This window comes from Tupaia chinensis, unplaced genomic scaffold (assembly GCF_000334495.1).
Source record: "Tupaia chinensis unplaced genomic scaffold, TupChi_1.0 Scaffold000425_1, whole genome shotgun sequence".
Lineage (NCBI taxonomy): Eukaryota > Metazoa > Chordata > Mammalia > Scandentia > Tupaiidae > Tupaia > Tupaia belangeri.
This window is the reverse complement of record NW_006159930.1, coordinates 934,386-948,203: the sequence shown is the minus strand read 5'-3', so window position 1 is coordinate 948,203 and position 13,818 is coordinate 934,386. Positions and strand designations below refer to the sequence as shown.

At 36.8% G+C, this 13,818-nt stretch overlaps 1 protein-coding gene across 2 annotated transcripts in view; it reads left to right on the top strand.

Moving 5' to 3' along the window:
- OMA1 (OMA1 zinc metallopeptidase) overlaps positions 1-11,259 on the top strand; it is a 48,277-nt gene extending 37,018 nt beyond the window's left edge. For both annotated transcript variants that reach the window (XM_014590276.2, XM_006154910.3), the window contains one exon: positions 10,113-11,259. In XM_014590276.2, the coding sequence (XP_014445762.1) occupies positions 10,113-10,325 (213 nt within the window). In that variant the 3' untranslated portion in view covers positions 10,326-11,259. The remainder of the gene's footprint in view (positions 1-10,112) is intronic.
- Positions 11,260-13,818: the final 2,559 nt, after the last annotated feature.

Here is a 13,818-nt window from a genome sequence, read left to right as displayed (position 1 = left end):
TGTATATATATATATATCATATCAGTCACCTCACATACTGATTTTTTTGTGGTGAGAATTAATTTTTTTAGAATTATTTTATTTAACTTTATTTATTTTAATTTGACCAGAGAGGGACAGAGTGAGATGGGGAGAGAGAGAGATGGAAAGTGAGAAAGCAAGCTGCCAGGTCTGGAACTCAAACTGCGGTTGGCCATGTTGGAGTTCAGCACCCTTAACCACCTGCCACCTGCTGGCCCCCTGTGCTGAGAATTAAAAAATCTACTCTCTTACCAGTTTTCAAGTACATGGTTTTTGGGGCTCAGAAACGGATACTCCAGTGACTGGCACCTTGACATACTAAGAGATCTTAGAAGCAGTATCAAGATCCCTGTAATCTTGTAATCCCCACATTGTGGTACAAGGAGGGACTTTACTCTGATATTTCATTACCCGTCTTAAGACTGGACCTGCCAAAGAGAAAAAAAAAATCGCCTTCGTGCCCCCTCCCTGAGTTTTCATTAAATTCCAGTCACAGGAAGGAAGATTGAGGAATGTCAACACACCTGTGCAGATTTTGTCACAAACTATTGTTTGTCTCCTGGGCCTATTCAACTCCTTTTACTCTCTATTGTCTGAGCATTAGCCCATTTACTCTAAAATTGCCCATACCCCCATTTTCACCTCTTTTGTGTAGGGGTATTTAAATCACAACTATTTGGCCAATATTATGCATGGCTCTAGTGTATGGTAAATAAATTTGTATGCCTTTTCTCTTGTTGATCTGCCTATTGTTACTAATTTTTTTAACCAAGATCCTTCCCAGGGGAAGGAAAAGAAAGTTCTTTTCCCCCTCTACACAGTGACCTGCTGTGCGGTAGCTCTCCAAACTTATTCCTCTATCTAACTGAAATTTTGTACTCTTCAGGCAGCATCTCTCCAACACCATTCCACTCTCAACCTCTGTAAGCTCAACTTCCTGTACTCCACATATCAGTGAGATTATACAGTATTTGCCTGGCTTGAAACATGTTATACTTTAGGCTTATCCATATTGTGGAGATTGACTGGAAATGTTTTTGACTGAAGAATTCTTCTAATTATTTTTATCATTTCAGAGAACAACTGAGGTCAACCTATGCTGAGGTGGTCGTTGTCTTTATATATATATATATATATGTGTGTGTGTGTGTGTGTATATATATATATAATATATATATATATACACACACTTGCTTTCAATATATAGGTATTTATATTTTAGGTCACTTACAAAACTACAATAGTTAGACTACAATTTTTACTTGAATGTATAAAAAAATGAAATGGAGTTAAAGATAATTTTGTTAAAAAGGTGAAATCATGGGGGACCAGCAGTTGGCATAGTGGCTATGTCGCTGGTCTCCCACGTAGTTACTGTAGTTTGAGTCCCAGAGCTGCTAGACATGTGTGCCCAAGATTGTGAGAGGAGAATGGAGGAGAAGGGATTGTGGCATGGCCATCCCCATGAGGGGTGATTTCTTACTTTCTGTCTCTGTCTTCTCTCTGGCAGGTGCATGTGCCTTATGGCAAAAAAAAAAAAAAAAAAAAAAGAAAAAAACAAAAAAAAAAAAAAAAAAAGGTGAAATCATGACTCATGCAAATATAAAATAAACACATGACTGAGATTTTATTTAACTCTTTAATTAATGAGGGAAGCATATCACAACTAGTTCAGGAAGTAAAAGTATACAGTAGTAAAAAATGCTAAAATGGCTTCATAAGTAGATGCCAAACTGTTTAATTCATAGCGTCATAATCAGTTGATTCCTACCTGGCATTTTCATTATTCTTAATTTCTAAAATTTACAGAGTGGTAAAAATAATTTAGAGATCACGAAAGATGGGGATAATCCACGAGGGTGCACTTGATAGGACACCTAATGATCTGCATTTCCTTAGCTAATATTAATATGACAAGGCCCCTCATCCAAACTAAATCAAACCGTAACAATGAAGCCACTGAAATGGGTATCTTCTCCTAATAAATTTTGAAAAGTAGAACAATGTTTTTTAAAAAACTTAGGGCCAGCAGGTGGCATGGTGGTTAAGGGCGCTGGATTCCCACATGGCCGACTGTTGTTCAAGTCTTGGACCTGGCAGCGTGCCTTCTCACTTCCCTCACCCCCAACTCTGTTTCTCTCTGGTCAAATTAAAACAAACAAATAAATAAATAAAGTTAAATAAAATAACTCTTTAAAAAAAATCTCTTGTAAAGTTGTCCTCCCTTGAAGAGGATGGCCTGGTTGGCAAGAACTCCCCTAGAAGCAGTGCCTACTGAAGCTGGAATGATAAGACTGATTTAACTACATTGAGAGTGATGGAAGAAGAAAGGTTGACTTCACAATGTAAGACACATCCATTTCAGAGAATTCTTAAACTTGCGAATATGGCAGAACAGCTATACAACTTATAGCGGAGACTATAAAGAGCGGAATTGATGCCCCAGAGCAAAGACTCATTGATGTGGAAGACAGAGGAACACAGCCCAACCAAATTACATGCCTAAAGCCAAAAAAAAAAAAAAAATTTAATGAAAGAATATCGAAAAATACCAGGAAATCCAAGCTGCATGTAACATTGAGAAAGACCAGTACAGTTGTTAGTTTCCTAATATCTTCATTTTTTTTGGCTGTAGTTTCTGTATTACTTTTTGTTTGTTTGCATTAACATTTCTCAAGATTTTTTTTTTTTTTTTAACAAGAGTCTCAGAGTACCCTGCATGGGAAACCCTGAAAAGACGAAGCTTATGTATTTAAATTTATGAAGTGTTTAATCTTCATTGCAAAGATAGGCTCTTACAGGCTGCCTAGGTATGAAGAGAAAATGTAAAGACATGAAAGAGTAAGAATGACTTTGGACCTTACTTTTGAGTCTTTGAGGAAGGGTAAGAATTTAAGAAAGAAAAAAAAAAAGGCAAAAAAACAATGAAACTAATACACTTTGGTATAATATCTAACCAAACCAACTTTTCTTTCTTTTAAGATAGATCCTTAATAAATGAAACACATAGAGCAATAGGTCAGTGAAATACTCAGTAGAAGTGCTTTTTCCAGAATCTACTGATGGTTAGAATGAGATAAAATATATAGTTAAGTAGTTTAGTTTGTATATAATTATAATTACAGCTTGCCTCCTGCCATTCTTAGTAATCCACAGATCAAGAATGGAGTTAAGGGAACCAGCAGTTAGCGTAATGGCTATGTCTCTGGACTCCCACGTAGTCGACCGTGGTTCGCATCCTGGACCCGGTGGCTTAAAACTCACACTGGGCGCATGTGTGTGCGTGCCCAAGATCCCGACAGGAGAATAGAGGAAAAGGGATTGCGGTGTGACCATTCCCCCTGGGGGGTGATTTCTTGCTTTCTGTCTCTATGTCTCTCTCTGTTTGTCTGGCGAGCACACGTGCCCTATAGCGGAAAACCTCTCCAAAAAAAAAAAGAACGGAGTTAATAAAGAATTCAATTGAATAGTATGAAAAATAAGATTTAACTGGTAAAAGAAACTAAATGTTAAAATGGAATATAGGGACCAGCAGTTAGCGTGTAATGGCTATGTTGCTGGACTCCCGTGTAGCTGACTGTGGTTCGTGTCCCGGACCTGGTGGCTTAAAACTCACGCCGGGTGCGTGTGCGTGCATGCCCAAGATTCTAAGAGGAGAACGGAGGAGAAGAGATTGTGGCATGGCCATCCCCCCTGGGGGGTGATTTCTCACTTTCTGTCTCTCTGTCTCTGTCTATCTGGCGAGCGCACGCGCCCTATAGCAAAAACTTCTCCAAAAAAAAAGAAAATGGAATATATATTTTATTTCAAATGCACATATATCTTGTGCTAAAGCAGTCATAAAACTTGGAGCATGTATGAATATGTTTTGATTCAAATTCTCAGATCATAGTACAGTAAAACTAATGTAGCAGAAATGAGAAGATGGGTGGCCATAAAAAATTAAAGTAAAATTTGGTGCATATAAGGTAAGAGAAATCCATAAACATTAAAAAATGCTTTAAAATCAATAAACTTTGGAATGATGTAGTTATATTTTATGAGTTGCTTCAAACATACCTAAAGAAAATTTTATGAATATAAATGTCTATATTAGTAAGAAAGGAAAGAATAGAGAACTATAATAAGTGCCTCACACAGGGGAAATACTGTTAATAAAATTAAGCAGAAATAAACTACATGACAATAGTTGGTTCTTTAGGAAATTTAGTCAAAGTCATAATAATTGTATCAATTAGGCAAATTTCCTAAAGAATCAAAAGTATATTAGAGACCCATAGAGGTTTTTAGAGATTTTTGCTATAGGGTGCGTGCACTCACCACAAAGGCAGAAAGAGACAGACAGCAAGAAATCACCCTCTGGGAGGATGGTCATGCCGTAATCCCTTCTCCATTCTCCTCTTGGGATCTTGGGTATGCATACACATGTGCCCAACGTGAGTTTAAGCTACCAGGTTTGGGATTTGAACCGCAGTCGACTACATGGGGGTCCAGCGACTTGAACCGCAGTTGACTACATGGGAGTTCAGTAACATAGCCATTACGCCAACTGCTGGTCCCAAACCATAGATTCTTAACAAATTAGCAAAGAAAAGGGCACCTCACCCTGATGAGGATTACTTTGGAGGATTTTTTCAAAAGTTCAAAGAACAATTATCCAGCGACATAATTTAAAAAAAAAATTCTAGTTTCAAAATGTCTAAAGGACTGTTATCTAAGCATTTGATTTATTTTATAAGCACAAGTGATTTTGTTTCAACAATTTGATAAAAGCACCTATAAAAGAATTTATTGACTGAGGTCATTAATCAGCAAACCACATAGTACTACATTACCATGATTGTTTACTACTAAGCAAATAAAACCTCCTGCGATGTATGGGTGGCATCATAAAAGAAAAGCTATTAACAGAGAAGAAATTTAAGACTCATCTTTGATTCTTCTCTTCCTGTCTGCGTCCTGTCCAGGAGAAAATCTTGTTGACTGTCTCCTCAGTACATGAGGGGACTGTGCCCTTCTCCTTCACTATGTCTTCTACCCAGTAAAGTAACTGTCACTTTCCCCCAGTTATTGTAGTCATCTCCTGTTTTACTCCTCCTATTCAATTTATTCACTTAACTCCTAACCACCTATTTTGAATATGTAGCCAAAATCATCTTTTTAAGATCATTTTCTTGCTTAAAACCTTCCAGCGGCATTACATCTAACTTAGAATAAAGTTCAGACTCCTTATTTAGTCTTCATGTCCCACAGTTTAGCCACTGCCTGCCTCTCTTGTTATCCCTGTATCACCCTCTGTTTCTCTCTGCCTGAAATATTCTTCCCTTAGTTCTTTATGTAGACATAACCTTCCTGGGGAGACTTTTCTGATTTCTCAATCTCAGATAGCCTCTCTTCCATACAGTCATTCCCGAATCAGATACAGTTAGTTTAGTGATGTATTTAATTATAATGTACTTGTTTACTTCTTTATTTTCTATCTACTATCCTGGAATGTAAGGCCTTTGTTTACTGCTGCTCCCTAATGCCTGTGAGAGTGTCTGAGATCTTAGTGAACACTTGTCAAATATTTGCATGATGTGTAAATAATAGGAAAGGTAAGTAATATAACGGTTAAAAAGTAGAAAACTTGACAATAGAGTTGAATAACATTTCCATCATAGAAATTTAGCATATAGGAAAATTAATAGTTGGTAATGGAAAAAGATGCTCGTAGGAAATAGTATTGTAAAAATAGCATTGGTCTTAAGAGTCTTGGGTTTTAATGCTGACCTTGCCACCTAACTTTGAGAATGCTTCCTAATCTAACCTTCCGTTTCCTTCACATATAAAGCAGGACTGGCAGTATCTCCTGGGTGTTCAGTGTGCATATGTGTGCATTTGTGTGAGTAAGGGCCTGTTGCTGTTCCATCCTTGCCTCCCTCCCTTGTATGACACTTTTAATGGTAGATATTTACGTCAGGCCTACGATATTAAAAGTGATTCAGATGGGCTAGCCTCTAGTGCAGTGGTTAAGGAAACCAGATCACATATTGCCCACTGTGGTTCACATCCTGGCCCTGGTGGCTTGAAAAACATGCTGAGCGCATGTGCATGGAGTGCCCCAAATCCTTACAGGATGTAGAAATGGAGGAAAAAGGATCACGACGTGACTAAGCTCTCTTGGGGGATGCTTTCCCTCTCTGCTCCCCAGCCATGAGTACATGTGCTCTCTGACAATTAAAAACAGTGGTTCACATCATAATGTCCATTTAGGTAACATACATAAAGCACCTGGCACAGTGCGCTTGGAGCGTGTGCAGAAAGTGTTAGTTTATTTCACTTACAGTTGGAATCTTTAGGCTGACTAATTCCCTATTTAATTTCAAATCTTCCTTAGGATTCTCAGAAATATATATTCTTGTATTTAGAGTGTACTTCTGCCTTCTCTTAGAGTGTAAATGCTTAAGAGCGCTTTCCTTATGACATTTATCATAACGATGCATTCATAGCTTGTATTCTATAAATGTTTGTTTAATATTCAGCACGCATTTATTAAGTGCCTCTTAGGTGCAGTGCAAGGAGTTAAACAGAAACAAACTGAAGAAAGTATAAAGGCATATTCTAGCTGTACAGTCAGAAAAACGTAACTAACTTTTGAAAAGATGAAGGTATACTTAATGGGGTAGATTTAAATTTATAAAAATAAAAAATGTTGGCACACTAAAATGTAATAAGTATGGAAAGGAAAGCAAAAGAACAGAAAAATATTATACTGATATAGCCAGTAAAATCTTACTATGTAAAATAGATGAAGATTTGAGAGAAACATATAAGGTCTGCAACACAGTTCTGCTTGATAGATAGTTCAAGGAGAGAAACAGTTCGTACATGAAGAAACAGTGATAGAAAGCCAGTATGGGGAATATATAGTTTTTCTAACAATGTGGCTCAGACATCTCCAAAATACATTTATTGAGTAAAAGAATTGCTCAAGAAACATAACGTGTTGTTGTTTTTTGTTGTTGTTGTTTTATTATTATTATTTTTTTTAATTAAAAAAAACATGTAGGGCAAAAGCATTAAAAGCAAAATGGGTTTTAAACCCAACTCTTTGTACTTACAAGCTGGCATACATACACACATACATACAGTCTCTCTCTCTCTTACAGCAGTTTTAGGTTTAAAACAGTTTGGAAGATACAGATATTTCTCATATATGCCTTTCCCCATATATGTATAGCCTGTAACATTATCAAAATGATATTTGTTACAATTGATGCACCTACATTGACCCCTCATTATCACCTTGGGGTTCATGGCATTTACTCTTGGTGTTACACCATCTGTGGGTTTTTAGAGATGTATAATGACATTTAGACACCATTATGTGTTCTTGTCTTAAGAACTGTGGCCCCTTCCATACCACAGTCTGGTTATCTGGAATAGTGGAATTTCTTGACTTGTCCTTTTTTGAGCCTGCATCCAGGGCCCACTTGGGCCTCTTTGCATGGATACAGGCAGATAACGCCTCTCAAAGTGCCAGCTAAGGCAAGAGAGGGGCAGGCAGCAGGCTAGTGGCAGCAGCTAAAGAAAGCTTAGACTACCTTTGCATTCTGAAATCCAACAGTTCTTTTTTTATTTTTTTTTCCAAGAGGTTTTTGCGATAGGGTGCGTGCGCTCACCAGAAAGACAGAGAGAGACAGAGAGACAGAAAGTGAGAAATCACCTCCCAGGAGGATGGCCACGCCACAATCCCTTCTCCTCCATTCTCCTCTCAGGATCTTGTACATGCATGCACACATGCCTGGTGTGAGTTTAAGCCACCTGATCTAGGACTCGAACTGCAATCAACTACATGGGAGTCTAGCGCCATAGCCATTACGCCAACTGCAGGTCCCTCCAAGAATTCTTATAACTGCATTTCTGGGTAATTTTTAAAAAGAATTCATGATTCCTTATTTCATTGAGTCATTTTACATCTCAGTGGTGTATAATGTTTTTTAAAAGTAAACATGTAAGACAATCAAATGAAAGATACTATATATGCATCATTTTCAATGTAGAACTTTACATTCTTGTCTGTTATTTTGAATGTGTCTTCCTTAAAGTAGGAGACTAGAACATGATTTTTGTAGTTTCATTGGCTTGACTTATAGCTTTTAGGTATTTAGATGTGTGGTTTCTAAGCCTCTATTCTCATTCTTCCTGTGGACCACCTCTATATTAGAGGCAGGCCTTCTCAGGGAAGACAAAGTCCTTACCAAGACCTGTCTGCTGGGCTTGCCTCCGCTCAGCTGTCCCGACCTCCTCGGCCTCTTTGCTGTTTCAGGGCACCTCAGGCTCACTCCCATCCATCTCCTTGGGCTCTCTGCTTCCTCTCAGAATATTCTTCCCCTTAGGTCACCTTGTGTCTCTTCCCTCATGTCTTTCAGAGTTTTATTTCTTTTTCTCTTATTAAAGTCATTCTTGTCAGTGAGAATTTGCCTGACTAGTAGTTTAAAATTTTATCACTCCTCCAAACCCTTATATTCCTCTTTCCTGCCTTATTTCTCTTAAGACAAATCACTATTTAAAGGTCAGAAGTACTGAAAAACTGTTAGAGCTTTTCCCCCTAAATATCTCTCATTTTAAACTCTCAAAATATTAAGGCTCTCTATCTTTTTCTTAAAACAAATGTTTTAGTTTTTATGTCTTATCCAAGTCCCACTTAAAAAAATTAAATAGTTCTCTGAGGCTAGTTAAAACAGCAGTTTTCTTATCCTGCTCTGGATTTCAAGGGTGACTATTTTAGACTCCATTGCATGATTCTTTTGGTATTTCCACCTTATCTAAGTACATGCTTATATTACTTCTTCCAAACTTTTCAGTTTTAGGCCTTCATTTACTTTCTACTGGAGAGGCTGAGACTTGAGCTATCTTACCACCATCACACTGTGTGCATAAACACCTGTATCTAGCTTGCTTTCCCTCCAAAACTGTTAAAGTGTGGTTGGGTTGATCAAGATTTGGTATTGCGGGACTGGCTCGTGACAGTGGCAATGTACTGCTCTAAGGAAGCTGGATCCCACATGGCGACCTCCTGGGTCTGTGTTCTAGTGACCATGATCCCATGGGCTGGAAGACTGGAGGAGGGGATGACGGTGTTAACGGATCTTGTGGAGGGTGCTCGTCTCTCCACCCTCCCCTCCCATGTATGTGCATGTGTGCTGTATCATGACTGAAGAGGAAACAAGTTCTGGTATTGTAAACAAAGCACAATAGTCACAGCTGAGCCACACAATGTCTTATGACTGCTTTTCCTTCGGATACAGCATAAGGTGGGAAATGGCAGAGGGTGAGAGGGAAGGAATCAAGAGGGAGAAAACAAAGAAGCAAAATATATAAAAACAAATGGAAAATTCTTTGTTTAAGATAACATGTATGGCAATATCTTTGAACCAATATAGAGTGTATTATTCTGGATGGGAAAACTCATTTTGTATGCTGCAGTGATACACAGTGAATGAATATAAAACAAATAAATTAAAAAATATATTGTCATGAATTTAATTTGTTTACTTTTCTAATTATTAGTATTAACTCCTATACTCTCCCAATTAAGAGTGTATTTTTTCAGTATCTTCAACCATCTATATTCTGTTTATTTTTTTCTTGAAGAAATCTGTCATAGCTCTCTTTGCTTTGTGTGTTGCAATAAAGCTGTACTTTCCTTTATCACCAGAACAAACAAACAAAACAACTCAACTTTGAAACCAGAGACAACTCTTAGGACTTGTTTTCATCAACATAGCATTTGGGCAGTTGCAAATACAGTTGTTATTTTAAAAATATTATTTGAATAAATCATTAAAAGCACCATGAAAGTAGTGTGGTTCTCTTTATGTGTTCTAATAAAATTGCCTTTTATTTAAAAATATAGACTGTATTCTTATGTTTATTTTAACCAGAGCTTATTAGCCATCACAGTCTTCATATATATTATTCATATGTATGTGTTAATTATATATGTTAATATATATGTACACACAATTAGTATATATGCATTATATGTTATATATATGTGTGTGTATGTATGTATATATATATTGCATTATATTCTTTCTTTGTAGGCTCTCAAAATTAGAGAGAGATGTAATTGCCCACCTCTTCCTGGACCAGACCCTCGATTACTGTTCAAACTCAACATGAAGCATTTTCTTGAAGAATCAGAGAAAGAAGACCCAAATACCACTGCTAAGAAACAGAAAACAGATGTTCTTCTCATTCAAAAACAGGAGCAAATACCGTTAACATACATAGTTGATAAAAGAACTGGCAGTTGATTAAAATTTATGAGACACAAGATATACGAAGACTGCAGCAATTCTTATCATTTTTATGTTTTTTTTAAATGATGTTTGAAATGAAAAAAATGTATATTCAGGGTCAAATCATGTATATTACAGATATTATCTAAATTCTTCTAGGTATTTTTCATGAAATACTGATGCATTTTAATCTTTTTAAATATCTTCAATGAGGAAAATGTCACAGAATAAATTTTCATTACGTATTTTACTACGTTTGTACTTGCTTTTGATTTGAAGGCTGGCCCTTAGTGGATGAGAAACTAGAACATGCTGTAATTGTTATGGAGAGAGTTCTAGCAGAGCCTAACCTGGATTTACATTTACTGGATGGTTCTTATGACATAGGAAACCAAGAGTCTGAAGGTATCTGCGGAAAATGATTTGTATTGGGATGGAATTTCATGGAAGAGAGGACCTAGATAGAGAATTTTCTGGTTTTTACCTGTGGATGACAAAGGCAAACACTACAGGCAAAAGCTGAAGAGGCTATTTTCATAGGGAGGCACAAGAATTGCTAGTATTGATCCATATCAAAGCATGAAACAGCCTGGGTAGAGAGGGTCACTTTCATACAGATGCAGTGTGTTTTTGGTGCTCCGAAGTCTTGATGGAAAGTCATGTCAATTTGGCTCATTGACAGTATTAAAGTTGGAGAATCTCTGCTATTTTCATAGAAGACAACCTCTCTGTTCTCACTGAGGGTCCAGCCAGGAGAAACGGCAACATTTTGCCCCCAAGTTTCCCCCATTCCCTGGGGAGCAGACATCAACAAAGGGGCCAGAAGAAGAAGAGACAAGAAGCATAAGACACATCCCCAGTGATACCCAGAAATGACTGTATCATATAAATGTGGAAATAAGTTTTAAAGTACAAGTTATTTATATATTAAAATAATGTTTTATTTGTACTCTTAAACTGGTGTAGTCTGGTGATGCTTACGTTATATTCTTAAGGACATTTTTCTTGAAATATATTAAATAAATACATTCTCAGGGAGTTAAAGGGGAAGGGAGCTACTTTTATTGAGATCTACTCTGATGTAGGTCCTGTGCATCTCATTGATTACACAACCCTATGAAATAGGTTTTATTCTCATTTTACAATGAGAAATAGGTTTGGAGAGGTTAAATAATATACCTAATACAGTCTAAATGATGTATAGCAATTTAATGATATGGATAATAAAATTAAAAATAAGAAAAAGAGCAAAGTTAGATCTGTCTGACTACAAATTTTAATTTGCTACAGTTCTTAAGACTATCAAAAGGCAAGAACAGGGAACCAGCAGTTAGCATAATGGCTACGTCGTTGGACTCCCACGTAGTTGACTGCGGTTCGTGTCCTGGACCCGGTGGCTTAAAACTCACGCTGGGTGTGTGTGCGTGTGTGCGTGTGTGCCCAAGATCCAGAGAGGAGAATGGAGGAGAAGGGATTGTGGCATGACCATCCCCCCTGGGGGGTGATTTCTCGCTTTCTGTCTCTATGTCTCTCTCTCTGGTGAGCGCACGGGCCCTATAGCGAAAATCTCTCCAAAAAAAAAAAAAAAAAGGCAAGGAACAAATTATATCAGCTGTTTGTTAGCTTCCAGGTAAACATCTCATAATTATGAAATCAGGGACCACATTCATGTCTGCAGGATGGTTTCCCAGGTCCCCCTCTCAGACCTTTCTACTGAAATTTACAGGAAAATCCTAGGGTGAGACAGGAAAGAGAGACTTCTATCTACCTGTAAAAGTGGAGAAATCTCATTTGAGATGTCTTCTGACATATTAAATTTTTTTAGACAACATAATTATTAAGACAAGTTCAGAACCTATTTATGTTTTGTACGATTACTTCCATGGTAATTCTTGATCTGCACACAACATTTATAAGGAAGAGGCTCATATTAACTGTTCTCCACATAGTCATTCTTTATATTTCTGGTGAATGGACTTTTGTAGGATGCACTCTATAACATGTAAAGACATTTAGAGAACATCACCAAGAGGTCAACTGTAAAACACATTGTTAGAGTTCCCTGCAGATTTCCTAAGAAAATGGTGTAGTGGAGACCCTAGTCTGTTTTTATTCTGTCCCATTGTCACATCACATTCTAGAAAACATGTGCAAGTTGACATCATCTTGGAAGAACAGAGGTAGTGTAGAGATAGTTTCTTTATAGTGCATATAAAAAGAGTTTTTAAAATCCATGGAACCAGGACCAGAAGGTATTATGGTAGTTAAGGCACCGGACTCCCACATGGTGAACTATAGTTTAAGTCTCGGATCCAGTGGCTTGAAAATTATGCTAGGTGCATGTGTGTGCATGCCCAAAGTCCCAAGAAGAGAATGGAGGAGAAGGGATTGTGGCATGGCCATCCTCCCTGGGGAGAGATTTCTCACTTTCCTTCTGTCTGTCTCTCTCAGGTGAGTGCAAACTCTATGGCAAAAACCTAAACAAGCAACAACAAAAACCCCCCCATAAAACTGAATGTGAAAGAAATGTTAAATTTTAACTCAGACTTTTAGAAGAAATTAAATAGCAGTTGGAATGTAAGATGTGTACATACATGTTAAATTTTACATGGAAACAACACTTTTGCATTAAATTACTAAACTTTTCTTATTTCTATCAGTGTTTTTCATGTTCTTATAGGATTTAGATGTGGGATGGTTAGCATATTTGTTATGAGCATAATACAATTATATCCAAAGCAAAAACTCAATCCATAATCTAAATATTGGGTTGTTGGAAAAGTCATGATGTATTTTTCTGTGCAAAAATGCGTCAGGACTTTTCTGACTACTTAATAGTTAAGAGATTGTATCCTTTAAAACCAAAATTGTATTTATTGCTGTATATATGATACCTAACAGTTTTTGGCACATTATAGGCACTCAATTCGTATTTCATTGACACTTTCCATTCAACATCAATCACTTCGTCAAAGGATTAAAAAAAGGAGACAGTCATATTTTATGAAATCTATGCTTTTTATTAGCTGTTTAGCCCTCCTAAAAGAGTCTCTTAAATTCCCTGACCCTCATTTCTTTATTTGTAAAATGAGGACAATAAAGCTGTATAGGATGATATGATGATGAAGTGAATGATGTGCTTAAAGCAGCACAAAGTCTAGAGAACCAAGTTAAATAAAAATACTGTCATAAGCACTTTTTTGCCATTATTCATAAATTTGTTTATTTTTAAATTTATTATCATAATCTTGTTTAATATTACATTGAATCACATATAACTTTACAGTGTATTATATTTCTTTTTCCAGAAGGAATACCATGCATATCAGTCAATACAAAGACATTAAAATCCCCATCATCATCATCCGATAGCTTTTCATTTTTCCCCCAGATTATCATTATTATTCCAATTATTTTTTAAACATTCAATCACTATCATTTTGCTCATAAAAAGACTTTACCCCACATAAAATACTTCTTAGACCAGTTCAGTTGACAATACTATCTA